The 27,214-nt window shown below is 45.4% G+C and overlaps 1 protein-coding gene across 1 annotated transcript in view; it reads right to left on the bottom strand.

The window, feature by feature from the left end:
• Nucleotides 1-1,574: 1,574 nt before the first annotated feature.
• SCGN (secretagogin, EF-hand calcium binding protein) overlaps nucleotides 1,575-27,214 on the bottom strand; it is a gene marked incomplete at both ends in the record, with an annotated part of 29,834 nt that continues 4,194 nt past the window's right edge. The window contains 9 exons of the mRNA XM_082307286.1: nucleotides 1,575-1,703; nucleotides 3,081-3,149; nucleotides 4,054-4,113; nucleotides 4,234-4,279; nucleotides 5,768-5,823; nucleotides 14,141-14,218; nucleotides 18,204-18,260; nucleotides 18,967-19,056; nucleotides 19,342-19,434. Coding sequence (XP_082163412.1) covers nucleotides 1,575-1,703; nucleotides 3,081-3,149; nucleotides 4,054-4,113; nucleotides 4,234-4,279; nucleotides 5,768-5,823; nucleotides 14,141-14,218; nucleotides 18,204-18,260; nucleotides 18,967-19,056; nucleotides 19,342-19,434 — 678 coding nt within the window. The remainder of the gene's footprint in view (nucleotides 1,704-3,080; nucleotides 3,150-4,053; nucleotides 4,114-4,233; nucleotides 4,280-5,767; nucleotides 5,824-14,140; nucleotides 14,219-18,203; nucleotides 18,261-18,966; nucleotides 19,057-19,341; nucleotides 19,435-27,214) is intronic.

Here is a 27,214-nt window from a genome sequence, read left to right as displayed (position 1 = left end):
AGCGAGCGTCCATGAGTAAAAGCGCAGTCCTGATGGCTTGGGGAGCTGCTGCTAAGGTCTGATTCCTTGTTTATAGTTTTTCTGAACCGTTGCAAAGCTCTGTTATTGCGGTTGTGATTTGTGTTGCTGCCAGGGTGATAAAAAGCAATTTTGGAGTTTAAAGCCCTAGTTCCATGCTGGGGTGAAACATGCACTTAGCACTTGTTTGGTCTGTGAGCTTATCATCAGTGAAAATAGAAAACGAGCATATCTCTGAAGTTGTGTATGTTCTTAAGTGCTGTATTGACTCAGCATCTCCATCTCTAGTTGTGTCGACTGAAGGTAATTTCTGAATAATTTTAATAAAACCGAGTATAAAGGGAGTGTTTCATTGCACTGCCTTGTGCAAGGAACATAGCCAGAAAGACACTTGTAGTGTCAAATCTGGGTGTCTCATCTGTAGGAGATAGAGATGCTGAAATGTGCAGGAGTTTTGCCAACAACCCTTCCTCCACAGTTTTCTCATCGGAAATTAAGAATTATTTGGGTGTGATAGCGTAGGTTTGGCAGTGTCTGAATATGTAGTCAAAGCCTTTGGAATAAGGAAATATGTGGCACAAATGATGCTGCTGCCATTAGGCTCCAGGATTACACTCATGGCCCGGGAATGATGGGAAGCTTTAAGTTCATTAAAGGTTACAAGTATTTACTAACTCTTATGGCTTTAAAAAAATAAGCATGTGCTTAAGAGCTTTGCTCTCATTAGGCTTCCGTCCTTCCAGTTTTTCAGTTATGGAAACCTTGTATATTATTTCAGTTTGGGTCAGAAGAAAGGCTTCCTCCAGAAGTTATGTTACCCCAAGGCTTCCTCCTGGAGGTGATCTATTTCCTGGTGTGTGTGTTTCCCCATGAGAAGGATCCACCATGTTTCATTTCCTGGCAGATTTAAACACCACAGCAGATAGGCATCACAAAACCTCTTGCCATTTGATGCGTTTTACATAAAATTGTTACTACGTATGGTCTGCCAGCCTGTGGCAGATGGCTTTCCGCACAGAAAACAAAAACTCCAATCTTACTGAATTTCTGTAACTGCCATTTTTTATTTCTGCACAAATACACTGCCATCCAGCCAATATGTTAAATGTACAAAGCAAGCACGATGCTCACCAAAGTAATGACTTCACACACAAGGCGACCATCAGAAACACCTGGTAGCTGCACTCTGAGAGCACTGACAGGACGTTTTTGAGGAGATGCTTGTCCCTGTCCTAGGGGATGGGCAGGGCAGCATTTCATGGGGGAGGGAGAAGAACAGCAACCCCTTTTCTGAGCTGCTGGTGTGCAGCTGGTGGACAGAGATATTGCTAAGGGGACCCACAAGCATCGGCAGCGAGCAAACACCACAAAGGGAGCGATGGAGCAGGGAGGCCCTCCGTGCGGATCCCACTCTGCCGCATCTCCGTGCAGCCTCTCTCCAGCCCAGCAGCACGGTGCCCCTGCTCCCCACTGCTCACACGGCAGCACGGACACACTTCTACGAGGAACAGCAGGCAAATCTCACAAGGGAAACACAACCATGAGCACTCTTCTGGCTACGGGTTCATTTTAAGCCCAAGACACAAAGCCAGTTCGGATTTCTGAATTTTCCCATCCTTGTTCACATCGCAGTGGTTGAGCAGGATCTGGCGGAACTTGTCCAGGTCCACCCCGCTAATGCTGGGCTGCAGGCAAAAGAGAAAAATGGTGCTGAGAGAGAAAATGGTTCTGGATTTCCCCAGCCCTGTAAAGCAGCAGGCCATGCAGCGGCAGGGAAATCCACCCAAGGAAGAGCAACCAAACGGCCTGACCCCACGTCAGCTCATACAAGGTGGGGAAGTGAACAGAGAATGGAGAAAAGATGTCCAGCAAAAACAGAAGAGGTATGGGACTGTGAGTAACTGTAAGGAAATGCAACATGATTTTTGTACTTAGTCAAGGCCATCAGTATCTGATCTGTATCAAACAGAATTCTGCAGAAAGTTGTGCAATACAGATCCCTTCACTACTGGACCTCTGCTTTCATCTGGTTTCCTCTCTCAAACCTGCTACACGAGGAGTGATGTGGCATTTCTGTCAGCAGGCTGCTATTTTACAGGCTAGCCAGCAATTTAAAAATACCTTAGTGGATTAAATGAATGCTAAAGGCATACTTTACAGGCTAGACTGTCTCTGTGTGCTCCTAATGCTGTACCGCTTCCTCTGCTTCCCAGTTTCTCAGGAGGAGATCAAATTCACATGCACAGCTTGTGGTGCCCAAGGATGATGCTGATGAAGGCCCTTAGAGAAAGTACAACCTTCGCTCCTTTGGGCACACATGCACAGAGCACAAATCCAACACCCTGCCTGTCCTCGCCCCCTTCCCTACACACTACGTATAATGTACGTACACACACAGCCATCAGCATGCAGCTGCAGTCTCTGCTCTCTGCTAAACAGACACGGGAGTGCAGGCATCCCTGCGTTGGGTCACATCGTGTGGAAATGCAACAGCTCAGGCTCAGAGGGAGCCAAAGACCAGACTATATTTGGCTCAAAAGCTATATCTTGGACTGCACTGGAAACTCAAGGTAGTCCAATGCAGATGGACTCTGCCGTCTGTAAGGAACTGATGACACACTGGGCACGGTATTCTTGATTAGAGGTAGAGCTCAAATAATTTTCAAGTGTAGCCCTGTGATGACCTAAGGAACCATGAGGTCATGTTGATGAGGACCATATTCACAGTGAAAACAGAAGAAAGAACTTCTGATGACTGATCCACGTCGACCAGTTTGTGATGCTGTAACATCTGCCTAATTCAGAGTATGAGCTAGAATGGACCTTTCTTAAATACAGTTGCTAAGTGAAGGTGTATTAATTTGTCAGGCAGAATTTCTGTGAAATATCGCAATGCTCTACAGTGTTTATGCTGAGACTATGACATTCATATCTGCTGCTCATCAAAGTGAAATTTTACTCTACCCTTGCAGCAGCCTCTCTATTTATATAACTTTACCAAAACAATCACCTTCCTCTTGAAAATATAGGGTATTAATAAATAGAAAGAGCCATGAAGCTACCTTGACCAGTTCCATCATGTCTTTGACAAACCCATCCACTTCTGGGCCTTCAAGTGCTCCCGTTTTACTCTGAAAGATGGAAGAAACATGAAAATGTTCCAGCATGTCAAAAACACAACAATGTTTACAGGTCGTAGGTCCACCTGGTCACCGAGATTTATAGCATAAAGATCATAGAATTATTGAATGGTTTGGGTTGGAAGGGACCTTAAAGATCATCTAGTGCAACCCGCCCTGCCATAGGCAGGGATACCTTCCACTAGATCAGGTTGCTCAAAGACCCAGCCAACCTGGCCTTGAACACTTCCAGGGATGGAGCATCCACAACTTCTCTGGGCAACCTGTTCCAGTGTCTCACCACCCTCACAGTGAAGAACTTCTTCCTAATATTTAGTATCTAAGATCCCTTCCTTTTTGCCAAACCATCTCTTCCCCTCAAACAGGAGCAAAATCTCCCACCATTTTGTGAGGCTTCCTGGCCACCACCCTGAGGGAGCTGTGTGACTGTCAGAAGGGGCACTGAATTGCTGATTTCTAACAGGCAGTTCGGTGGTCATGTCTGTCCTGGGCCAGACTTCCTAAATAACCCTTGGTTCAGTGCTGGAAGGGGTTTTATTTTTCAAGGTGGTGGTGATGCAGGTCCCAAACTGCCAGAGACTGAGAGAGCTAAAGCCACCACCTCCTCTTCATCCCTTGTGTCTCCTGCAGGCAAATACTGCTAATGCAGCAGCACTGGCCGTGGCGATGGAGAAAGTCAAAATGGGTCCTTTGCCACGAGGCCTCTGAGCATCGCTCCCCTCTGTCCCCACCTTACCCCCCAGCCTGGCGCCTGGGCCCCTCTGGCCCATGGGCTCAGGCACAGCTGCAGCTCCTGAGTGACCCCCACAGCACCCACTGGGAGGAAGATGTCTGAGCAGCATATGTTAAAACTGTGGCATTTAAAGACGGCAAGGGAACGGCCTCTGGGACTCACAACGTCATAGTGTGCAAAGATCTTCTCAAAATCTCTCCTCCTTTCTTCCGTGCTGCAAGCCTACATGTAGAGAGGACAAGCAAATGAAAAAAAAAAAAAAAAGAAAAGCTTCAAGTTTCGTCCCAGGTTATCTTAGCTGAGATAGACAGGATTGATGCATCAAAAAATAGTGCTACTTACATCCATTTTAAATTGAAGAAGGAAATTTTCCTGGAGTGCCAGAATCCTGAATGGAGAGATTTAAATTACGATCTTTCTGCTTTATCATCTGCACACAAATTATTCCATACTCTTCTGGTTCGTAAAGCAAAGAGATTTTAGATTATAGGCCTTTAAAAAAGAAAATCGCCTGCAGGGTTATTTACAGAGGGCTGTTACATGGACACATGCCTCGCTCCCTGTCTGATGGGGAATGGCGGGTGCCCTTTGGCTCACTGCAGATGTGTTTCTTAGCACCATTGCTTCTCCCAGAGCATTTCTGGTGGTCCAGCACAATGGAGGTGGTCAGCCTCCGAAGCTAGAGCTACCAGACAATCATTCCTCGTAACTGGATTGCTGTGCTGCATTAAAGGAAAGTAATTTATCGCTCTCTGTTGGAGGGAGAATTGGTGGTTGTAAAAGTAAAGGACAAATAATACTGGCTTGAGCACCAAGACTGGCCAAATTCCTCTCCTTTCCCCTCCTCCCTCCTAAAGCCCTTCACAGCACCAATAAAAGCTTTTCTCTCTCCATCTGCTCTGCTAACCCGGAGGTTTTTAGAGCCTGCGACACTGGGTGTGCTGAGCTGTGTCTGCACACTGAAGAGTTTGGGGTGTGAGAAATGTGTTCAGACCAGAGGGGAGCCTCAGCTGGCATGGTGCAAGGGAACCATATTTAAGAGGAAAATGCAACAGCAACCCCCTTTAGATATTCTCCATCCTGCCTCTGTTTCTCTTCATATATTCTGTGGTCAAAGCAAACTGCCACATGCATTGCAGTTATTTGTGCTGGCATTCGTGGTGATCCCAAGCAGAAAGTAGCAGTGGCAAACCAGCACCTCTCTCCTCTCATCCCCCAAACCAGTGTTTTAAGACTGTACCTGCACATTTAAAGTCCCATCCAGCCATTGAACATACATTTACAGACAGAGGCATACTCTATCTGTATGCAGTGAAAATCGTATAAAAGCCTCTGAGGTACCAAGGACAGAAAAGAGACAGAGGCCTGTGACTGAGTCCCCAGCGTCACTCACAAGCGTCTTCACCTTGTCTCTCCAGATCCTTTCTCACTGCCATTGGCAAGCTCCTTTGCAGTGGCACCTTTATTCCTCAAACAAGGAGTAAAAATTCTTTGCAATCCCTGCTGCGCATGAGGATGTGAAATAAATGCACATCTGTGACCCTGCTGAAGGGGATTGCCATCCTTCTTTTGGAGAAATGGTGTCACTGGCTGCTTCATCACCTCCTGAGGAGCATCGCAGAGGTAGCATGGATCCTGCCAGAGCGTGTTGGTGATGCACAAACAGGTTCTGGCATTGCTCAGTGTCACCGGCTCTAGGTTCTCGGACTACTATGATGGGGATAATGCATTAGAGACCTGGAATACCTAAATCACAGTACCTGATTTAATTTGAAAGGCGGTAGGATTCAAATGCACATCCCTAGAGGGAGATCATCACCTTGCCTGGATCTGCCATTGCAAGCTGAAAAACTCCATCAATATTATTAAAACCTACCTTGCCAGGTCATTCAGGTCCAGCCGTCCATCTTTGTTTTTGTCAAAGATTTTCATCTAAAAATCAAGAAGACAGAGATAAAATAGACCATGAGAAGAACACACATACAAAAAAGCCAATATACTTTTTCCTCTGCCCCGTGCTCTCACCTCTGCTTGCTCAGGGTGCTTGCCCAAGCCCCAGGCAGCTTCGCATCCTCTGCTAGCACCAAGTGCAAGGGTGGCACAAGAGCATAGCAAAACCCTTCTGCTTTCTGACAGCAACAACCCAAGCAATCAAATACCAGCACTGCTCCCTTCCCGCCTTACACAGGGATAAAGACAGGTCTCCAGCAAATGCCTTAAGACACTAAATACTGGCCTTGCCATGGCCTCTGAAAAAAAAGCCAAAAAAGGGAGGAACTTCTAAACACTTCCAGCCCGACTCCATCCTTATCTTTGATTGTTGCTGTGGATACTGAGCGGCTGAGGTGCAAATGTCACCTTCTGATAGACACTCAAATTGGGGTTTTATGCTGCTAAAGCCAATGGGCTTTGCTTGGCTCAGAGCCTACCATTGGAAAGTGCTGTGACTGGGAAGGAGATTCAGGCTGCCAACGTCAAGAGGTTAATCTGTGTGAATACAAAAGTTAGCCTTTCCTTAATATTATCTTTTCCTTAATACGATCATTTCCATGAGTCACCACCAGATATTATTTATTTATTTGTTGTATGTGGTACTGTGTTTCTCTGCAAGGCACAAGTAAGAGTCTGTGACAGGGAAAGAGGGGGAGATGTTTAATGGGTTGCAAACCTGAATAACTCATGGCTCGAAGTTCTAGAAAAAATGTATTCCACATTGTGGGGGGAGAAAGATGAATATTTTACTAAGATGGGTTGCCATTCTTTGTCAGATACTCAGTAATGGAATATGCTTTAATCTTACCTTCATTAATCTTATTTGCTTATTTAATGGCTATAAGTAACCAGGTCACTACAAATCTTTGGTGTAATTAATTGCACACCTGATGGAGAAGGCCCATACCAGTTCCCATCTCAGGAGGCTTAGAGGGAGAGGATCATCCTCTGTGACCCAGCCTGACCAAGCGGGGGCCCTGGGGAGAGCCAGTGGCAGGTCCCGAGCACTTCCCAGCAGTGAAACTGGGGCAGAGCCTAACACGTGCATGAGGAGAGATATTATTTGGAGAGCCGCAATTTCACAGGGAGCCCTTGCATAAATACGATGCCTGTTTTGTCAGCACTGCCTCGTCCCTGCCCCTTGCTCGAGGGCAGGCGTCTACACTGAGGATGGTGAGCCTATGGTGACCCTTTATTGCACTGGGTTTAGATAAGATTCTGCAACAGGATTTTATTCCATTAATTATTCTGCGTGATTTACACAACTGATGTTTGGACAGGATTTTTGAGGAGCACTCAGTATGGGCTCACTTCTCCTCCCACTGAAAGAAAGTATAAAACTCTTATGAATGACTGAAGGCTTATATTGAGATCTCTGGAAAAGATCACATCCTGAGAGCCATGTGAGTGCTCAGTGGTACAAGGAAAGATGCCTTCCCATTTCACTGGCCTCTGCTGAGCATGCACTCTGTGCAGAGCCACTAAATGACAGAAGAAAGACCTCTGAATCTTCCTTTGCCCTAGAGCTGGGGAGATGAATAAAACTGCCGAGCCGTCCTGAGGAATTCTCTCATGCTGCGTCAGTCCAAGTTGTGCCTCTCCAGCTTATCTAACTTCTTCCATCCTGCCTTCTACCCCATCAGTTATCCCACTGCAATATGGGACTTCTCCCTGGTCTCTGCTGGGGCCACAACGGGACAAGGCTGCAGGCAAGGATGGAAGTGGGAGCTGCCTTAATTGGTGCCACCAAGAAGAGAAATGTCCTTGTGCGTCTCAGAATTATTCTCTTGAGACTAAAAGCCAGTGTTTCAGCCTAGACTTCAGATTCAGGTGTGTTTTTCCCTCCGTGATGCCTCAGCAAAGCAAACACACAGAGCTTCTGGGAGAAGTTCAGCTCCGTGACTATGAGGTCCTGACCTCCGTACAAGCTTGCTGATAAACACCTATAAATGCTGAGCGTGCTGGCAGCTTCTGGGACCAGGACAGACCTGGTGGTTCCCAATCCAAGAGGCAGACTTAAGGCCCATTTTTCATTTCACGTAGGCCTGTCTGAGACAAGCCACGAGTCTCTTTTTCAATGAAACATCTCAAGTCTCATCTCCTTTTCCACAGAATAAATACATAAGCACCCTAGCATAGCTACTTTTGTCTTGGGACTTTGAGTGTCCCGCCTGCCCTGCATCTGCTCTACTTTGTGGGTGCAGCATGTTTTCATGGTTTCAGAAGTCACAAATAGCCAGGAGGCTGAAGAGCTTTGTGCACCCTTAATGAAACAGGCTAGATTAGAGGTGATGGTTTAGATGTGAAAGTCTTTCTGCTTCATTATCAATTTTCTGAGCTGGTGGTTTTCAACTCTATCCACTTCTGAACCCTTTACAATATTCCAGCAGTAGTGCAGACCCCATTAAAACACATTTAACTGCAGAGATAATACTTTCCTTAGTGGAACGCCTAATGAAAAGCAACATCCCCAGTCAATTTGCTTCATTTGCACCCTATCTTTGAGCTTAACATTAAACTTTCAGTGGTTGACCATGTCTGCTTACAGCTAACCAGCTCCCCTCCCTGACCTCCTTCACTCAGCTCTGCTTTTGCAATACCAAGAGAGAATCTTTGTGTTTTCAAATTGTTTCGCCTTTTTCTGCAACAAGCATCCTGAATAAAATTTTCAAACATATGCAATATTTTGATTTCCCATACCAGTCAACAGAAAGAAAAGAAAGTCTGGCTGGAAGAGCTAGGCTGAGCTAATTCTTGTCTGATGACTTCCACATGAACGATGGAAAACATGTAGGGAAGATGGAATAGTGTTCACTGCATTAGTTCAGGTACCACAGCTAATAAGATAAACCTAATCCTATTATCTGGACAACTGGAGCTCATGCATACCCACTACATGGCAATCTTGGGCTGCATTACTGAGGAAAAGCCTGGGGAAATGTTTTTTTATTAAACTTTAAAATTTCAAACATTTATCTGATCTGCTAATTGTGTACATAAGTACACAAAGAATGACAGAGGGTACCCACCCCACATGACAAAGCGTACATCATGGGAGAAGGAGATATTTGGAATCATTATGAGATTGTTTCTAACTTAAACTTTTGCCTTTACACACCATCTTGATATGTTACACTTGATGGATTTTCAGTTTACACTCTTGAAAGGTATATTTATGCTGCCAGGCTAATATGAAACATCTCAATGTGGTTAAGAATAAGGTCTGGCATGTTTAAATAGCACTCAGTTTTACTAAAAGCTTTGTTGCATCCAGCAGTATGCTTTATAAAATGATGCATTTATTTTACTGTCAAGCTACCCCGTGTTTTAAAGTGTTTGCACAAATTAATTCACTGACATTTTAATGGCAGTGCACCAGGGAAGTCTTAGTTCTGTTTGTTTGAATATAGTCCATGCACTCTGAGGCAGACAGAGCATAAGTAAGAAAGAGCTGGGTTTGCAAAATAAGATTTGTTACATCTCATTTTTTTAAGTGCAAAATCAAAACTGCCATTGGCTTTAAATTCAGCAAAGGATGAATCTGCTTTCCGAGTCCGGTGTTGTAAAGAAGGCCACTGAACACCAGGATATGACAAACACACACATGCTTTGAAGAGCAATATAAGATTATAAATCTGAATTATTTTCCGTGAGAGAGATAAGGAGAGAAGTAAACAACAAAAATAAATAGTTCTGTGATCAGTGGAGTCGCTAAAGCCTGCTTTTAAACCTTTTCTGGTTCTGGTTCTCTGCATGTAATAAAGTGTTTTATTGTCCCATGTCAGGTGGGACATGGGAAGAGTTGGCTCTTGCCTGACCTCCTACTCCCACAAATATATACATCAGGGACATCTATACCCGACAGCTGTAACTAAAATTGGCCAGTGAGTACAGTAGTTATTGAGGGTGCATAAAGACAGGCACGTGCCAGAGCTGCAGGACTGCCCATGGCTTCTTTCCTTAGGGAAGGACAGGGGCACAAAGGCTTTTGCAGAGCGACAGGAGGGCCCTATGGCCAGCAAGTTACTCTCAGGACAAAAGCTCAGTGCTCTGCCCGACCAGATTGCCTGTGTAAACTAGACGAGTAGTTTAGTGCAGGATTTCTAAGAGTGTTTTAGTTCCTAAAAGACCAAGGCGTTATCTGCTGGGGTTTTCAAAAGCCCGCAGGCTCCTGAGTTCTGTTGGTTTTGATCTTCAGAAATGAAATTTGAGCTTAAATGGGATTTTCTGCTTCCCCTGGCTTATGTTACAGCAAGCGTGGCACAAAACTGGAGGTGACAGCACTGCCGGGATTAAGTCTAGAAGTGACACGGGAGGCAGATTTCCCTCCATTGTATTCATCAGCTGTGTGGGTCCTCTCTTTACCACACACAGTAAAGCAACACGAGGAATCGCACCCACCCAAAGCCAGGAGGAAGCTCTCTGGAGATGGCGGGGCTCCCATAGTGGTGGCTGGGGTTAGGAGATGTGATGGTTGCAGTGTCAGGGCATCACTGGAGATGCAGTCTCTTGGGGGTCATGGCATCCTTATGGAGCCGCCTGGGAGGGAGGCCAGCATGGACCACTACCAGGAGAAGGGATGTGCAAAGACTGCTCCTTTAGGCAACCAGTCTTTTAGGCTATAATCCACTCCTATCATATTTCTAGGGCTTTGGGAAGTTTGCTCAGTGTGTTAACAAACATAACAAACTCTGTTTAGGCTTTTGTCAATACAACAAAGATTTGTCTTTCCATTATTACACCATTTCTTTGGTGTTCATAAGAGACTTCATTAACACAGACAAGCTAGCTTGGCCAGTAAGGCGTTAAGGGGCTAAATCACCTGGATTTTCTGTGCTCTGACTTTTATTTCCCTACATAAGTACACTGGCATTGGCACTGAGCACAGACAGACATACAGGCAGGCTTTCACAGCCAAAGAAGTGACCATGCTGAGCCTCTAGCATTGTCCTCCCAGAGGGGACAGGCAGCAGCCACAAAAGCATCAGAAATCTCCCCAGTGCACAATAAAGGTAGTCCACGATGCATACTCATGGACAGAAACCATCTTCAGGAAGAAGTCAACCTGTTCCCCTTCTCACTGAGAAGACGAGGAGCCCTCAGCTGGTCAGCCGCAGGCTCACGTGCTCAGGGTACGTAGCTCAGTCCCCAGGAGAACCTTTGTAGATAAGCACAGCAAAACCCTGGCATCATTACAGCTGGGAGGATTTCTATATTGATTTCTCCGGGGCTAAGATTTCATCCTCAGCCATCTCCATCTACTACCTTTCAGATGCTGTAGTTCATGACCAATGCTTGTTGAATTATTAGTCACTGCACCTACATTATTGCTTCTCTAGAATTTTAGCTTGTGGTGGGCAAAGATGGTGTGCTGGCTTGGGTGGGGTTTATCCTTCACATTTTGCTAAAATATAATAACGCTCAAGTTAAAGGACATTTTTATGATCAGTCTGACATTATCAACGTTGATGAACATTGATCAACATCTGATGTTGCCTTATAGGCAATGCAAAAAGTGAATGTCAGTGTTGCATGTGTGACTGTTTCAGCAGTATACATAACTTAATTTGCTGAAGTTTGCCTCAGTAATGAGCGTTCCCTGCATGTGGCTTGCAGACATTGGGATTACAAACTAGAAGTAGCGTGCTGCTATCTGAGAAGTTATGAACTATCAGTGTTTCTATGAACAAGGTAATAACATATGCCAAGATGGAAAAGCTGAGTGAGAATTTTGTTCTCACAGAAGAAAAAAGGATGAATACTTAATTTCATCAGAAATTATGTCTTAAATCTGGTTCATATTCATTTATAATAGTTTGCTTAAGTACACGGCTGTGTGCATGCACAGGTATGGAAGCTGTCACTCATGGCAAAATGTTGTCAAATGCACGCGTGAGCTGGATGTTCATGGGCTGAAACGTCACCAGGACTCAGAAGCCTTGACTCTGGGGCTGAGAGGAGGTGGGGACGGATTGGGAAAGGTTGTTAGTACTGCTGTTATCCTCCACAGCCTCCTTCTCGTCATGAAGCAGCAAGGGGGCAAACTTTCATTTCTCCAGCTTGTGTTACTTCAGGAAGGCAGAATATTCTCACCATGCTCTTAAAACCTCCATTTTCAGCTATGCCCACCCTGTCTGCAGGAGCACACATTGCAGGACCCCTAGGATATCTTCTCATGGCCCGGCAAGGCTCAGAGCAATACAAGGCTTTGCTTCTGCCTCCGAGCGCCTGCTCCCTGCCAACAGCTCTTGGCCTATGCCCGCGGGAAGACGACAAACCCACAGGCTGTTTTCAAGGGTTCAGAACTGCACACGACTATGTATCTTCTTGTGCAAGTGAGTGCATGTAAATAAATATTAATACACACTTAATGACTATTAATACAAACATATATTTCTATGTAGGCATGAAAACTAACAAGAACTCTGCCTGCAAAGGGGATTCCTCAGCACGGGGTTGCTACTTTGATTCCCTCATGAAGAGTCTTGAGAATTCAAATGTTCTTCTTTCGTGACTTTCCCCCGTGGCTTTAGTGCTCTTTAAGATTTGATTTAGCAGACTCACGGGGCTTTCATGCAGCGCAACTGCTACTATAGAGATGCTGTCCATGTGGCTACTTTGCTGTGACATACAGAATTCATATCCTCTATTTTACTACAGGATATCACAGGGTAAGATTACGCATGTTGTAATTTCACACCCTGCCTTAGCTCTTGGGATCAGGTGTGTTTGTAAACATCCTTGATCTTCAGTTTATAGCAAAGAATGGCAAGGAAAAAAAAATCATCTGCCATATCCTCATTTTCTAATAACCATTAACATCCCTGATTCTTTTGGCATTGCGGCTTTGCAAACTTTTGTCCTCATGAGCCAGATTTACATTTCAGGTTGTAGATTTCCCCAGAAACAGAGAGCATCGCTTTTCCCCCATCAAATCTTATCCTGTAGCGTAGAGACTAAACTGCCTCTCCAAAGATAAAAAGTCAATCTATAAAAAAACATAGGAATAGAAACCAGACCTCCTGGCTGTCAGCCCCAGGCTGCATTGATATCTAGCTGCGTTGCAGCAGCAGAAATCGCAGATCTTTCTTGGGAAATTATTGGAAGGGGAAAGAAGTTGGAGGAAATGAACCGCCTGATGTCTACAAGCTTCAGATCGCCTGTTCCCCAGCACCTGATCAGAGATTAGCCATGGGGGATGGAAATCTTAATGGAGCAGCATGAAAGCTATTTGCTACCTGCAAGCACTACCAGGAAGGTTTTTGTTCTAGCTTTATGGGGTTTTATTGTTTTCAAGCTCTGCCAGCTGGAAAATAATTTCTGTAGCTTGCATTGCTCTCCCTTCACTGTCCTATAAATATGAAAAAAATCTACACTCTTCTGTAATGGTACAGTTTTTCACTTTGCTCTAAAGGGTCACATTTCTAGGCAGAGATGCATCATGCATACATGACATGGTATTGCAAAATATCTGGGCAGCTCCCTGTTTGCTTGCATACCAAGCTGTTCTTTAGGTACAAACACAGATTTTGTGCCAAGAATCAAGGCAGTCCCATCTGAAAATCATTTAGGAAATTGCAATGGTAGATGTCTGCTAGTGGAACTCAAATGATACCCTTGAGAATGACATCAGAAATGAGCTTTTTTTTTTCTTTTCTTGTTTTTAGATGGTTAGATATAATAAGTTGCTCTGAAATCCAGGTGACTGATGCTAAATTTACACTAAATATTATGTTGCTGATTGCAGGATAAAAGCTATATTGTGATAAGGCAGGGAAGAGCTTAAATTTCCAACCTCCCAGCCTTTCAGGGAAGCAGCAGGGAGCCAGCGAGGCTTGCTGGGCTTTGCAGAGCAGAAGAGCTGGATACCTGCGTGTCTTGGGAGCAAAAGGATTTGCTAGGAGGGAGGGAGGGAAGGCACCGGAGATCTGGCTGAGGCTGAATGTACCCTGAAGAAGGATGCACCTCAACTACTGTTTTTAAATTGATTTAGGGCTCAGTTTGCTTTGGCGTAAAGTCAAGCTGTTTTCTCATAATAAACAGTTCAACTCAAAGCAAAAATATATGAAATGCTGCTCACAGCTGATGTCCAGTGCAGTGCAATGAAACAGCAGCAGCATGTGCTAACTTTCCACAGGGATCTCTTGGAGAAGATACACCTTTTAAGAGGGCATTTATGGCCCCGTAGACATTGACCCTGTAGCAGATTTTTAGGCAGTACTATAATCTAACCAATATTAGCACTATCTTTTCTTACCATGGTATCAGTATATTCTTCCAGCTTTACTTCAGCAACTGTCTTGTTATGCTGCAAAAAGAGATCTCGCAGGAAATCCTGTAGTAAGGAAAGAGACAGATTTTACTCCTTAGAGTAAATTCAAGAAATAACAGTAAGAAATTTGATCCAAATTCAGCAAGGTTCCATGAATCTAGTTTCACATTCCTGATTAGTACTAGTGTCTTCAATTTTACATAAAGTTCACATATTCTTAGTTGAAACATATTTTTTCAAAAATATTTCAAAATAACCAAATTTCCCCAGAGCAGACATACTAGAATAAGTCATAATTAACCCACAAAATAAGCAAAAGATAACATAAGTCCTGCAATATTTGCTAACCGATCTCAAATCAAAATATTTGCCATTCAGCAAAACACTTAAGCATCCACTTAGGTTGGAGCCACACACCGAGATGTCAGCACAGGATCTGCAGCCCAGAGACAGACTTCTGTTCCCGGCCAGTTTCTGAACAGGCTTCTGCCTCAATAGCCTGAGCTTTAAAAAGAAATCAGTGTTCAGAAAATCTGCAGGCTCAGGAAGAGGTTATGACAAAATCCATCAATAAAACACAATGGTTTTGTCTCTGTTTAGCTGGGAGAGGCACATGTGCAAAGTCAAGTTGAGGCATGAGTGGGGGGCTCCTTGGGTGCTCGGGGGGGCACCAAGACAAGTGGGGTCATGCGATGAGGCAAGAGGGAAGCAAGACAGCAAGGTCAACAGCAGAGCATCCTCCCTGATTTGAAGGGGGTAAAAGATAAAACCAGGCTCGCTGGAGATAAGCCTAGGGGTAGCATGCCAATGTTTGAGGGACGGTGTACTAGTGAGGGCCTTCGGTCTGCCATCTCAGTGGAGGCAGGGGATGGAGATCCACACGGCAGCTAAGTTACTAGGGTTATTGATGTATTAGAAACCATGGAAGCACCTGAGAACAGTCACGTAGGAATTAGGGCTTCTCCCCCAGATAAGGTGGCAGGATCAATAGCCCAAGTGAAGTGCATCTACACCAATGCACACAGCATGGGCAACAAACAGCTGGAAGCCATTGTGCAGCAGGAAAACTATGATATAATTGCAATCACGGAAACATGGTGGGATGACTCGCACAACTGGAGTGCTGCAATGGATGGCTATAAAATCTTCAGAAGGGACAGGCAAGAAAGAAGAGGCAGTGAGGTAGCCCTGTATGTTAGGGAGCATTTTGACTGTCTAGAGCTTGATGATGGTGATGAAAGGGTTGAGTGTTTATGGGTAAGAATCGGGGGAAGGCCAACAAGGCAGATACCATGGTGGGGGTCTGTTACAGACCACCCAACCAGGAAGAAGAGGCAGATGAAATATTCTATAAGCAGCTGGGAGGTCTCACAGTTGCTAGCCCTTGTTCTCCTGGGGACTTCAACTTACCAGATGTCTGCTGGAAAGACAATACAGCAGAGAGGAAACAGTCTGGGAGGTTGCTGGAGGGTGTGGAAGAGAACTTCCTGACGCAGCTGGTGAGGGAGCCAACCAGGGGAGGCGCCCGCTGGACCTCTTGGTTGTGAACAGAGAAGGACTGGAGGGTGATGTGACGGTTGGAGGCCATCTTGGGCATAGCGATCATGAAAGGATAGAGTTTTTGATTCTCAGAGAAGTAAGGAGGGGGGTCAGCAGAACTGCTGCCTTGGACTTCCAGAGGACAGACTTTGGCCCGTTTAGGAGCCTGCTTGACAGAGTCCCTTGGGAGGCAGTCCTGAAGGGCAAAGGAGTCCAGGAAGGCTGGACATTCTTCAAGAAGGAAATCTTATAGGCACAGGAGCAGGCCATCCTCATGTGCCGAAAGATGAGCCAGCGGGGGAGAAGACCAGCCTGGCTGAACAGAGAACTTTGGCTGGAACTCAGGAAAAAAAAGTGTGTTTATGATCTTCGGAAGAAGGGGCAGGAAACTCAGGAGGACTACAAGGATGTCGTGAGGTTATGCAGGGAGAAGATTAGAAGGGCCAAAGTCCAACTGGAACTTAATCTGGCTACTGCCATAAAAGACCATAAAAAATGTTTCTATGAATGCATTAGCAACAAAAGGAGGGCTAAGGAGAATCTCCATCCTTTATTGGATGTGGGGGGAAAAATAATGACAAAGGATGAGGAAAAGGCTGAGGTACTTAATGCCTTCTTTGCCTCAGTCTTTAATAGTCAGACCAGTTGTTCTCGGGATAGCCAGCCCCCTGACCTGGAAGGCAGGGACGGGGAGCAGAATGAAGCCCCCACAATCCAAGGGGAAATGGTTAGCGGCCTGCTACACCACTTAGACACACACAAGTCTATGAGGCCAGATGGGATCCACCCAAGGGTACTGAGGGAGCTGGAGGAAGTGCTCACCAAGCCCCCTTCCATCATTTATCAGCAGTCCTGGCTAACCAGGGGGTCCCAGTTGACTGGAGGGTAACAAATATGATGCCCATCTACAGGAAGGGCCAGAAGGAGGATCCGGGGAACTACAGGCCTGTCAGCCTGACCTCGGTGGCAGGGAAGGTTATGGAGCAGATCATCCTGAGGGCCATCACGTGGCACATGCGGGACAACCAGGGGATCAGGCCCAGCCAGCATGGGTTTATGGAAGGCAGGTCCTGCTTAACCAACCTGATCTCCTTCTATGACAAGGTGACCCACTTAGTGGATGAGGGAAAGGCTGTGGATGTCTACCTGGACTTTAGTAAGGCCTTTGACATGGTTTCCCACAGCATTCACCTGGAGAAGCTGGCTGGCCATGGCTTGCACAGGCATACTCTTTGCTGGGTAAAAAAATGGCTGGATGGCTGGGCCCAAAGAGTTGTGGCGAATGGAGTTAAATCCATTCTGGTCACAAGTGGTGTTCCCCAGGGCTCAGTACTGGGGCCAGTTCTGTTTCATGTCTATATCAATGATCTGGACAAGGGGATCGAGTGCACCCTCAGTAAGTTTGCAGATGACACCAAGTTGGGTGGGAGTGTCAATCTGCTGGAGGGTAGGAAGGCCCTACAGAGAGATCTGGACAGGCTGGATCGATGGGCTGAGGCCAGCTGGCTGGATTGATGGGCTGAGGCCAGCTGTATGAGGTTCAACAAGGCTGAGTTCCTGCACTTCAGTCTCAACAACCCCATACAATGCTACAGGCTTGGGGAGGAGTGGCTGGAGAGCTGCCCGGTGGAAAAGGACTTGGGGGTGCTGGTCGACAGCTGGCTGAATATGAGCCAGCAGTGTGCCCAGGTGGCCAAGAAGGCCAGTAGCATCCTGACTTGTGGAAATAGTGGACCAGCAGGACCAGGGAGGTGATAGTGCCCCTGTACTCGGCACTGGTGAGGCCGCACCTCGAGTACTGTGTTAAGTTTTGGGCCCCTCACTACAAGAAGGACATGGAGGTGCTGGAGTGTGTCCAAAGAAGGTCAACAAAGCTGGTGAAGGGTCTAGAGCACAAGTCTTACAAGGAGCGGCTGAGAGAGCTGGGGTTGTTTAGCCTGGAGAAAAGGAGGCTCAGGGGAGACCTTATTGCTCTCTACAACTACCTGAAAGGAGGCTGTAGTGAGGTGGGGGTCGGTCTCTTCTCCCTAGTAACAAGCGATAGGACGAGAGGAAATGGCCTGAAGTTGCACCAGGAGAGGTTTAGACTGGATACTAGGAAAAACTTCTTCACCAAAAGGGTTATCAAGAATTGGAACAGGCTGCCCAGGGAAGTGGTTGAGTCCCCGTCCCTGGAGGTATTTAAAAGACGTGTAGACATAGTGCTTAGGGAGATGGTTGAGTGGTGGACTTGGCAGTGTTACGTTTACGGTTGGATTCAATGATCTTAAAGGTCTTTTCCGACCTAAAAGATTCTATGATTCCGTGATTCTGTCCCTCCCAGTAGGGTCCCTGCAGCTGTGCCAGAAGGTTGGAGGGTCCCCAGTCCTTAAACTCTCCATGAATAACCTAGAAATGCCATTCGTCAACCACACAAAAAGGCAGCAAATTGGTAAAGCTGATGGAAAGGCTCCCATTGACATCAGTGAGCTGTAGATCAAGCCCAGACAGACTTGTTAGAATAACTTACTTTGAGCTCGCCAGCTGAAATAAATCCACTGCTATCAGCATCATAACTGCGCCAGATCTGAATGGAGATAGATTGATATGACCACATAAATATTGCAGTTAATCATCTGCTCGGGTCATAGATCATAAAGATTCAAATCAGGACTTCCATAATGAGCAAGCTGGTGCATTATCCAATATCTACTTAATTGTAGACAAAATGAAATAAACTTTCCACACAATAGCTTTTACTCGCATTTGGATGCTGTACATGTGACATGCTGCTATCACATATTTAATGCAGACACTGTCTATAAAAGGAAGAAAAGACTAAGAAACTGCTCTGTGTTTCTTACCTAATTTGTACATGCAGCCTCTCTTATTGCCCTAACTAAAAGTCAAGGCCGTACACAACTGGCCATTGATCTGAAGAAGTCCCCAGTTTGGGTGTGAAATAAAATTAACTGGAAGCAGTCTTGGAAAAATTGAAATTCTGTGCTGGGATACTTAGGGGCAGAGAGTGGAGGGAGATTGGGCACAGTTAAGGAAACCTTATGGGTTTGTGGTCCTCATTAGGCCCAACTTATGGAGATTTCCACCCCACACCCTGCCAGGATAATGCATCAGGGTAAATAGTATAACCTTCTCTACCTGAACAGGTCAGAACGTGTTTTGCTTCCACAATAACCACATATTTCCCGTGCTATGTTCTATGGAGGGTGGAAGTGTATGTATTGAAGAAGCTGTTGGCATGCAAGGGGAAGAGACAATGTGGAGATACAGACCCGCATGAACTCCACGCTGTTGTCCAAGGGAGTTTCCCGTCGGAAAAGCAGGAGAAAATTCTCATCATCCGGCAAGATCATATTTGCAAGCTGGAAAAAAAAACGCGTTAAAAAAAAAACCAAAACAAACCCAAACCATGGAAGTAAAGATATGAAAAAGCTTGGGTGGCTGTTAACCTAGTATGGGAAATATAAGCTGGGCATGTTGTTGCCTTGGAAATAAACCCCAAATCAAGAGATCTGGCTAACATAGTACTCCATGACTCACCTCCTCCCCACCCAGGCTCTATCTCCCACATCTCCCCAGTCTGCTCTAGGTCCTAATTCTCCTTCCTTCTGTAATAGAAATCTGGGGCTGGGGTTGGGTAGAGATACCTCTTGGATTTGCAAGCGTCCATCTGTGGTGACATCGTAGGCAGACATGAATTGCTCCTTCATCCTCTGAACTTTTTCTTCTGTGATGGTGTTCTGCCATGGGAAGACAACACACGTGTGAAATCTCTCCTCACTCACAGATAACCACCAGGGTCATTGCATCCTTACAGGCGGGGGCTAATGCTTCTAAAAGCCCACAAACACACCACCTTAGATGAATTTTTGGAAATTAGTGCTATGCATAGTTTTGTAGCAACTAAGCTTTCAGTTGGAAGACCAGTGTTTGGAGACACCAAAATATTTCAGTGACATCTGTTTCTTTAGCCAGCTGTTGCCACTATATCACTGGGATTTGGTTTTGCAGCGGTTTCCATGCTGCTCATTTTCATCTTGTTCTGTTCAGAAAGATGTCCTTATCCTTGAACTACACCCCTGTAGCTCATTAGATCATCAGCCTTGAAAGGTGTCAGTGGAGCTAGAGTGTTGCTTATTATTGCCTGTCAACTGGTTCAAGACCTGGCACCAAGCCCTGTCAGTGTTTCTGAGTTAAAAGCATGGGATTTCAAGCAATTCACATTCCCTTTGCATCTGCTCAACGCCATAATCAATTTATACACTGTGAGGAGTTTTCAGGACTTGTCAGGTTTTATGTTTTGATAGGCATTGCTGTAACAGGTGAAATCCAACACTTTTAGGTTCATCAGGCATGACTTCTTTTTTGTAGCAGCAACCTTTAGGATATCTGGTCTGCCTGGGCTACACAAGGTACAATTTCCCCACCCTGGGGACAGGCTTCTGGTCAGATGAGTTTTGTGGCTGGGCTGGGAAGATCACGTAGTTAATCTCTTAATCTCTCCCAAGCAATAATGAACTCCAACGTTACCCTCTGCACCTGCACTGAGCAAGTCTTGCCTCCTCTCCCAGTCCCATGGCAGATGGCCCTCTCTGGGAGGGGAGGGAGGAGGATAATCCAGACTGGCTCTTGGCATACTTTTGTAGCATGTTTTGCAAGAGAATAAGTTAAGTTCTTCCCTACCCCTGAAGAAAGACACTTCAAAGGTTTTATCATCTCTACGTCCAGGTGGAGTCAGGACTATAGCTGTGTCTTCCTGGGTCTTCTAAGCCAGTTTCTCGTCCTTTCAGCTACTATTGCAGACTCATGAGGTTGTACAATCCCTTGCTTAATACTGTGACACAAGACCATGAGTGACTTTCTCCAGGTTACTCAGTGCATACATCGATGCAGCCTGCCTGGCTGTTTGGAAGATAAACAAATATACATCTCTCAGGAAAGGACACTCTGTTGCCCTGTCCTGGCAGAGTGAACAGCGGGTGTGCATGCTCTGCATGATGCCCTGGATGTGGCGCTTCAGAGCAGAAGCAGAGCTCATGAGCACTTACCTGCACAAAGTCATTATGGGCTTATACAGAAATCTTTAATAGCATTGTCAGCGCAGAGGATCCTACACTGAAATCAGGGGAGAAAGAGTTAATTGGCTTTGGATTATAAATGTCACGTCAAAATAACCAAGAGGGAGCTCTACTTAGAACAAGTGAAACTCCTTCACCAGGAGTAATACAGGACTAGGATGTGCCAGATGATGCAAAATTTGGGAATCTGGGAGTGGGAATGTGAGAATAGTGGCACCCACATGAGCCTTCGTAGGGCAGGTGGGGCACATTCACTGGGGGCATCCTTGGGCACGGCGCTGAGGGCTGGCAACTCCCAGTTAAGAGGCAAGATCACTGTCCCAGCATGATCTTGCAGGGACATGCCCGAGGTGGTGGTCCCCCTCCCAGGGCCTGCCTGGTGGTGGCCCTGAGTAGGTCCCAGGGCATGGCTGCAGGATGCTCCATCCCCGTGGTGGTGGCCGGCGAGCCCTGTAGGCTGCATGGCCGGGCGCCCGCACCACTGCCTCGGGTGGTGCTCGCTGCCAGCCCCTCTGCGTGTGGTCACTGGGGGCACAGCACACCACTGACCACAACACAGACAGTTTTCTTTCCCCTCGGCATTATAACTCGCCCTCATGCTATTTAAATTGCCTTCTGATGGCACCTTGACACTTTGACACTTCCCGGGCGTTAAGCAAGTCTATCAGTTGCCGACTTCAATAGGCTTGCAAAATACTCTGAAATTATCCTCCTCCGTGCCCAGTAGGATAAGTTATTTCTGAAACGATAATCATAGCTGATATTTGAAAAGTGCGCTGTGGAGTTCAGACTAGTCATTTGTTAAGAAAGCTTGTTGTTCAACGTTGTGCCAGCCATTAACCACCACTCATTGAGCTTTGTGTGGCAGGAACATTGTTATCTACATGAAAATAGGACTGCCTCCTTTTTTTTTTTTATTTTTAACTGATTTAAACTATGGGATACATCAAGTAAATACCCCAGATACTTACAATGTTTACATAGCTCCGACAGCTTTTAGTCCAAGGGGTTACACTACAGTATATTTTTCAAATTGGACAATCTCTCTCTGTTCATAAATATTCTAATTATGAAACACAAGTAGTAATGGATCTACTAAAACCCAACCTTTACTCCCAAAGAATAAAAGTGAAGTAAAAGATACTGCACAAACTGGCTTTCCCAAGATGTGCGCTCAAGGCAAAATTATTTGTATACTACCCATTTTTACACTGAGAATGATACATCTTGGCTTATGACCATTAGGCTTCAAAGGCGACCTTTATGTTTAGCAAAAAAACCCCCAATCCCAGAAGATTAAAAAAAAAAAAGATCAAATAAGCCATGCCACTTCCAAGAAGAAGCCAAGATTGGGAGACCTGGTCTCCAAGACAGACCTACTGGTGGTGCAGACCAGTAGCTTCCTCTGATTGCCTTTCCATTCCAAAAACATTTAAAAGGTTGGAAAAAAACCTCGCCTGTAATCTGTGTGATTTGTTCACCCTTGTCCAAGCAAGGCTGCGAACTGCAGACTCCTGCTGTATTTGATGACTCTGTAATCTGATTTTGGAGGTCTGCAGCCTGTGGTGGGGCAGCCTGGGCAGGCTGCAGGGCAGAGCCAGGACAGTGGGGCAGATGGCTGGAGTTGCTGATCCCTCCCTGAAGGCTTAGGGAGCAAGTTCAATTCTCTGACTTGTTTAGGTTTTGTTCATGTACGGTTTTGCCTCCAAATCAGGGCTGTGGCATTGCTGCAGTGAGGCAGCGGCACTGGGAAGCTTGTGAATGGTTCAGCAGGAGCCTCACACCTAGACAAGAGCATGCTCCAGAAACAGAGGGAGAAAAATATTCAGGCAAAAGTACTGTCTATGTAATATTCCATGATTTATGGAGCTGAGGTAGGATTTTACTACCCAAACATCTTGTCCTCTGTCTTATTTGTACTGGTGCAATGTCCTGGGAGCCCTAGGAGGGAGCACGCCAGCTGGGACTACAAGCTCTGCTCAGAAGAAAGGAGATGGACAGAGACAAGTAGCAAGCAAAGCCAGTCAGCGGGGACATAAAGAGAGACAATATGGGGATTATTAAAATTTTTAAAAGCCTTGTAGATATAGCAACCAATTACAGTCATGTAAGTATATTAAGCAGATTTTTTTTTTTTTCAATAGTATCAGTGGTTTGTATAGACAAGATTCAGGTATCCCTAAAAAGGATAAAATAAATATTGGCAGGTAAGAAATTACAGTTGAGGTGGTTTCTGCAGGCATGGCCTGGGCAGGGATCCAGCAACCGGCCGGCGGTGCGAGAAGGCATTTCTCGCCCAGCGCTGGCGACCCGGCCGAGCTGGGATGCCGGGGCAGTGAGGGGCTGCACAGGGGTACCGGCCAGTCCGGGGGCTACAGGGGCCCCCTCGCTGCCTCGGCCACCCTGCAATGAGGTTGCTGAGGGGAGGCCGAAGGTAAAGGCTTGGCAGCTCACTGGTCAAGCGGCCTGATTTTTTATTCTCAGCCTTTGAGTTCCTACAAATATTTCCTTGCCTCCCAGATCGGGGCAAGACCTACGATAGAGGGAGAAAGATCTGGAGCAGAAGAGGAAGAAGGGGAGACCTCCAGGCAGGCACACGCAGGGACGAATGGCATTTACACAGAAACGCAGGTGCTGCGCCGAGTGCTATGGCCTCCGGCTTCCCCGGGAAGTTTGTTTTTCCTTCCTTCCCTTTAATTATTAACTCGCTGTTCAACTACAGATTGCCACAAGCAGGAAAGCCTAAAAACTGAGCACACTCTGCTTTCAAATGCCTCAGGCTCATGCTCCATTTATTCAAGCTCTATGAATTACAGGGGGAGTAATAAAAAAAAAAAATACACCACCTTTCTGTTCTGGAAAGCAACTGTACAAATACCATGATACAAATTCGTGCCTCTTGTCTCTGTGAGCTGGGACAGGGGGAAATGGCTTTGCAGTCAGAAAACAGCTGTAGTTGAGCACAGCTTTTTTCATCAGAGCTAATGCTGTCTTGACTATGTTGCCTGTCTCAAGCAGCAGATCCCTCCCCAGTTTCAAAGGTTTGCAAAGCTTTCTCAAGTATTCACTGCTTGGGCTAAAATTTTGCAGACTTGTTAGCAGCTAGATAAAATTTCCCTTTTCTGAACATTTAAGTGAATGCTGTTGCATCCTTTCCGGTGGCTGTCTGTATGAGGAGGCCTTTCTTGTCATTCCTTGTTTTCCCTGCTGCATGCATCTCCCTGAGTTTCTGGAGGAGAATTTAATCACAAGGTAATAGCCCTAATTGACACGGGAGCACAATTTCCCCTGAATTGCTGCTTACTTAAGGCAGAAACAGCTATAGAGATGCTCACGTTTAGCATCAGTCAACACTGTAATGAAAAGGATTCCCTGCCACAGTCTGGAAAACAGACCTGAACTAGGACCTGTCTCCAGTTTCGCTCAGGGCTGGGCTGAGGAAGAGTGTGGTTGCTGGGAGAGCAAGTGCTTGGCAAAAAAGGGTCCTGCAGCAGAAATAAACCCCCAGCAATGTCTTCCTGATGGTTATTTAAGGGGAACCCCCCCCAACCCTCCGCTAATTTCCATTAAATATGATCTTAATTGGACTATAATGATGATGGGAGCTAGCCTGGAATGGAGAGATGCTTTAACCCCTTTTCAGGTTCCTGCATGTGAGTTGTAAAGCTTCAGCTGCCCTGGGCCCTCACAGGTTGGATGCTGCGTGGTTTCCAAGAGCTGCTGCATGTTCTCACTGTCCAGTCAAGGAAGAAATCCTTACTACGTACCATGAGGAGAAGGCTATGTCATTTTTGTCCTCATAAAAGCACACAGTTTAAAATACTGCTGTGGCTTTATTTGTACATTTCTCAGGCTTAAGGAGTAAATTTCTTACTATGGATGCTCTTCCACAGAGTTTTGCAGAGAAAAGCTTCTATGTTTCAAGTTGCCAAAACAAATGAATTTTCTGCTTGCTCCTTTCCACGTCCAGTCTTCGTGTCCCCTTTTGCAAAAACCCTTTAGAAGTATTTAGCGTCACAAAAGTAATCTGTTTTTTAATACTGTTTGTAATAATGCAAAGGGCATGCTCACATTTTTTTTTAATCTCCACAGCATTTAATTTCTTTGTCGTGGTTGGTTATGACTCTTTGTAAACCTGGCTGTAATCTGTCTTCTTTGTTAACTCGTTCCTTTTATATTGTCACACTCTTTGCCTCACACAGTCTAATTAAATTTTTGCCCCTTCAGGGATCCATGTGCTTGGCAGTAGCTTGCCTTGATGAAAACACAACTATGAGTCATTTGTTTTGGGGGGTAAAAAGTGAATGTATGGAGCATTGTGGAGCCTTTCCTACCTGATGAAAGTGGACGTCTCATTTAATTCCTGATGATCAAGACAGTCTTGTCATAAATTGATTTTTTTTTTCCTTCTTGACATGATTCTTGGAAGCAAGCCACTATATTGATAAGGGTATAAAAAGCAAGAAGCAGCTAAATGTAAGTGACTATTATAGCCTGTTTCTTGAAAAAATATCAGGCTTATCTGAAAATGCTGGCTTGAGCACATGTTTCTCTTAACGACGTTTCAGCCAAATTTGATAGAAGGGCAAAGGGTCCCAGAGATATCAAGTTCCTACAAGATCTATGAAAATAAATTATGTCTGCCAAGAAGGCTAGTTGGAAAACAAACTCAACAACTATTACCATGCCAAAAGCCACAGAGTACAGACAGGAGGCCAGCAAAGACCAGATGAGACATCAGTAATGTACACTTTGACCTTAAAAGAAGAACCTTTTTTTGGCCAAACATATCTCCTTTAAATCCCATAGCATTAAGAAAATAAATCACATGAATGACTTCATTTCATCTATGCAGTTAGATGTTGAATTGCCTGCATTAGCGTGGGATTTCACCCTGCAGCTCCTGGGCCAGCTGCTTGTTTGGGCCAATCTTGCTTACTGAACTGCAGTGCTATCTCTTGAGAATTTGGCCCTGTATTTTGGTTAGGATTTACTGTAAGCCTGCATGCTACAATAGATGAGCGCTTATCCTGTCATCCCTCATTGTGTTTTCATTCTTTTTTTAGCTCTCATCAGCACATATGTGAGAAATATTTTTTCACGTAGAAGACACCAGCATCCAACAAAGGCTCTTACAGCCTTCCCTGTGCCATCATGGTTTTGTGGTTAGGCTTTGGACAGGTTCTTTGTTCTGCCCTTTCCGCTAGGCTGAAAGATTTTTGACATGCCTTTGGGCAATGAGAACACATTGTGTCTGTTTTTTCCCATAGGCATGTTTAGTTTGCATGTAGAGATACTTCCAGGCGCTTGCGGTGCCCTACCTTTATGTGCAGGAACAGGAATAGGAACCGGTCAGGCTAATCAAGGCTGGCAAAAGCCACACCTAAAGAAATACCTCTATTTGGCAATACTCAGAATCATTGAATGGTTTGGGTTGGAAGGGACCTTAAAGATCACCTGGTTCCAACCCCGTTGCCATGGGCAGGGATACCTTCCAAATAGACCAGGTTGCTCAAAGCCCCAGCCAACCTGGCCTTGAACACTTCCCGGATGGAGCACCAACAACTTCTCTGGGCAACCTGCTTCAGTGTCTCACCACCCTCACAGTAAAGAATTTCTTCCTTATATCTAAATAATCAGGATTGACTCAGGGTTTAGATTTCTGAATTAGTCTGGAGGAGGATGCAAGATGAATGCTTTCTGCTAGCGGTCTTCTTGCTGTTGACCTGCTGGTCACCAGAGACCTGGTCTGTGATCCTGGGTCTCTTAGGGTGGTAAAACCTAGGGGAAGCCTCCTTTGGATGGCTTTGAGGCTAGCCATATTTTGGCCATTAAACTTTGTTTGAATGACTAGCTGTGGCATTCCTGACCATACTAAGTTAAACATGTAATTTAGATAGACAATACATTGTGCAAGGCAAGGATGAAGTGCAAGAGTAGCTGGAGGCTGCTCATCTTCTTTGGAAGTAAAAAGCAAAGACAAATCCTTTATGGCTGTTCAGGGTGAGCTCCTGAAGGTTAACTTCAGTCTCTTCCAGTCATAACTATCCAGGTGGTTTGGAGGCAGGTAGATTATAACAAGGCTAATACCGGTCTTGCCTGATCAAATTTACACGTCAAAATTTTTTACACATGGTCTCTTACACACTTAGTGTTAGGTGAGGGCAACCGACTCTTATCTCAAAGTCTTCTGTCTAATTTTAGTATAATTTAAGCAAAGTGAAATAACTTTTTGTGAAGCCCTGCAAGCATAATGGCAATGTGCGTTTCCTTTTGTATCTGCCCAGACATCATTGGTTTTATGGAAACTTTCAGTAATCCAAACCCAAAATTTATAGCCATTCATCTCTGTCTATAGCCATAGACAACTCTTCTTGTCTAATTGTTACGAGATATACATAGAGCTTCCTTAAAACTGCAGCAAAGAGCAAGCAAGGAAGAT

This window comes from Platalea leucorodia, assembly GCF_965183815.1.
Source record: "Platalea leucorodia genome assembly, chromosome: 1".
NCBI lineage: Eukaryota > Metazoa > Chordata > Aves > Pelecaniformes > Threskiornithidae > Platalea > Platalea leucorodia.
Note: the sequence above shows the minus strand (reverse complement) of the source record. Positions and strands in the feature narration are given on the sequence as shown.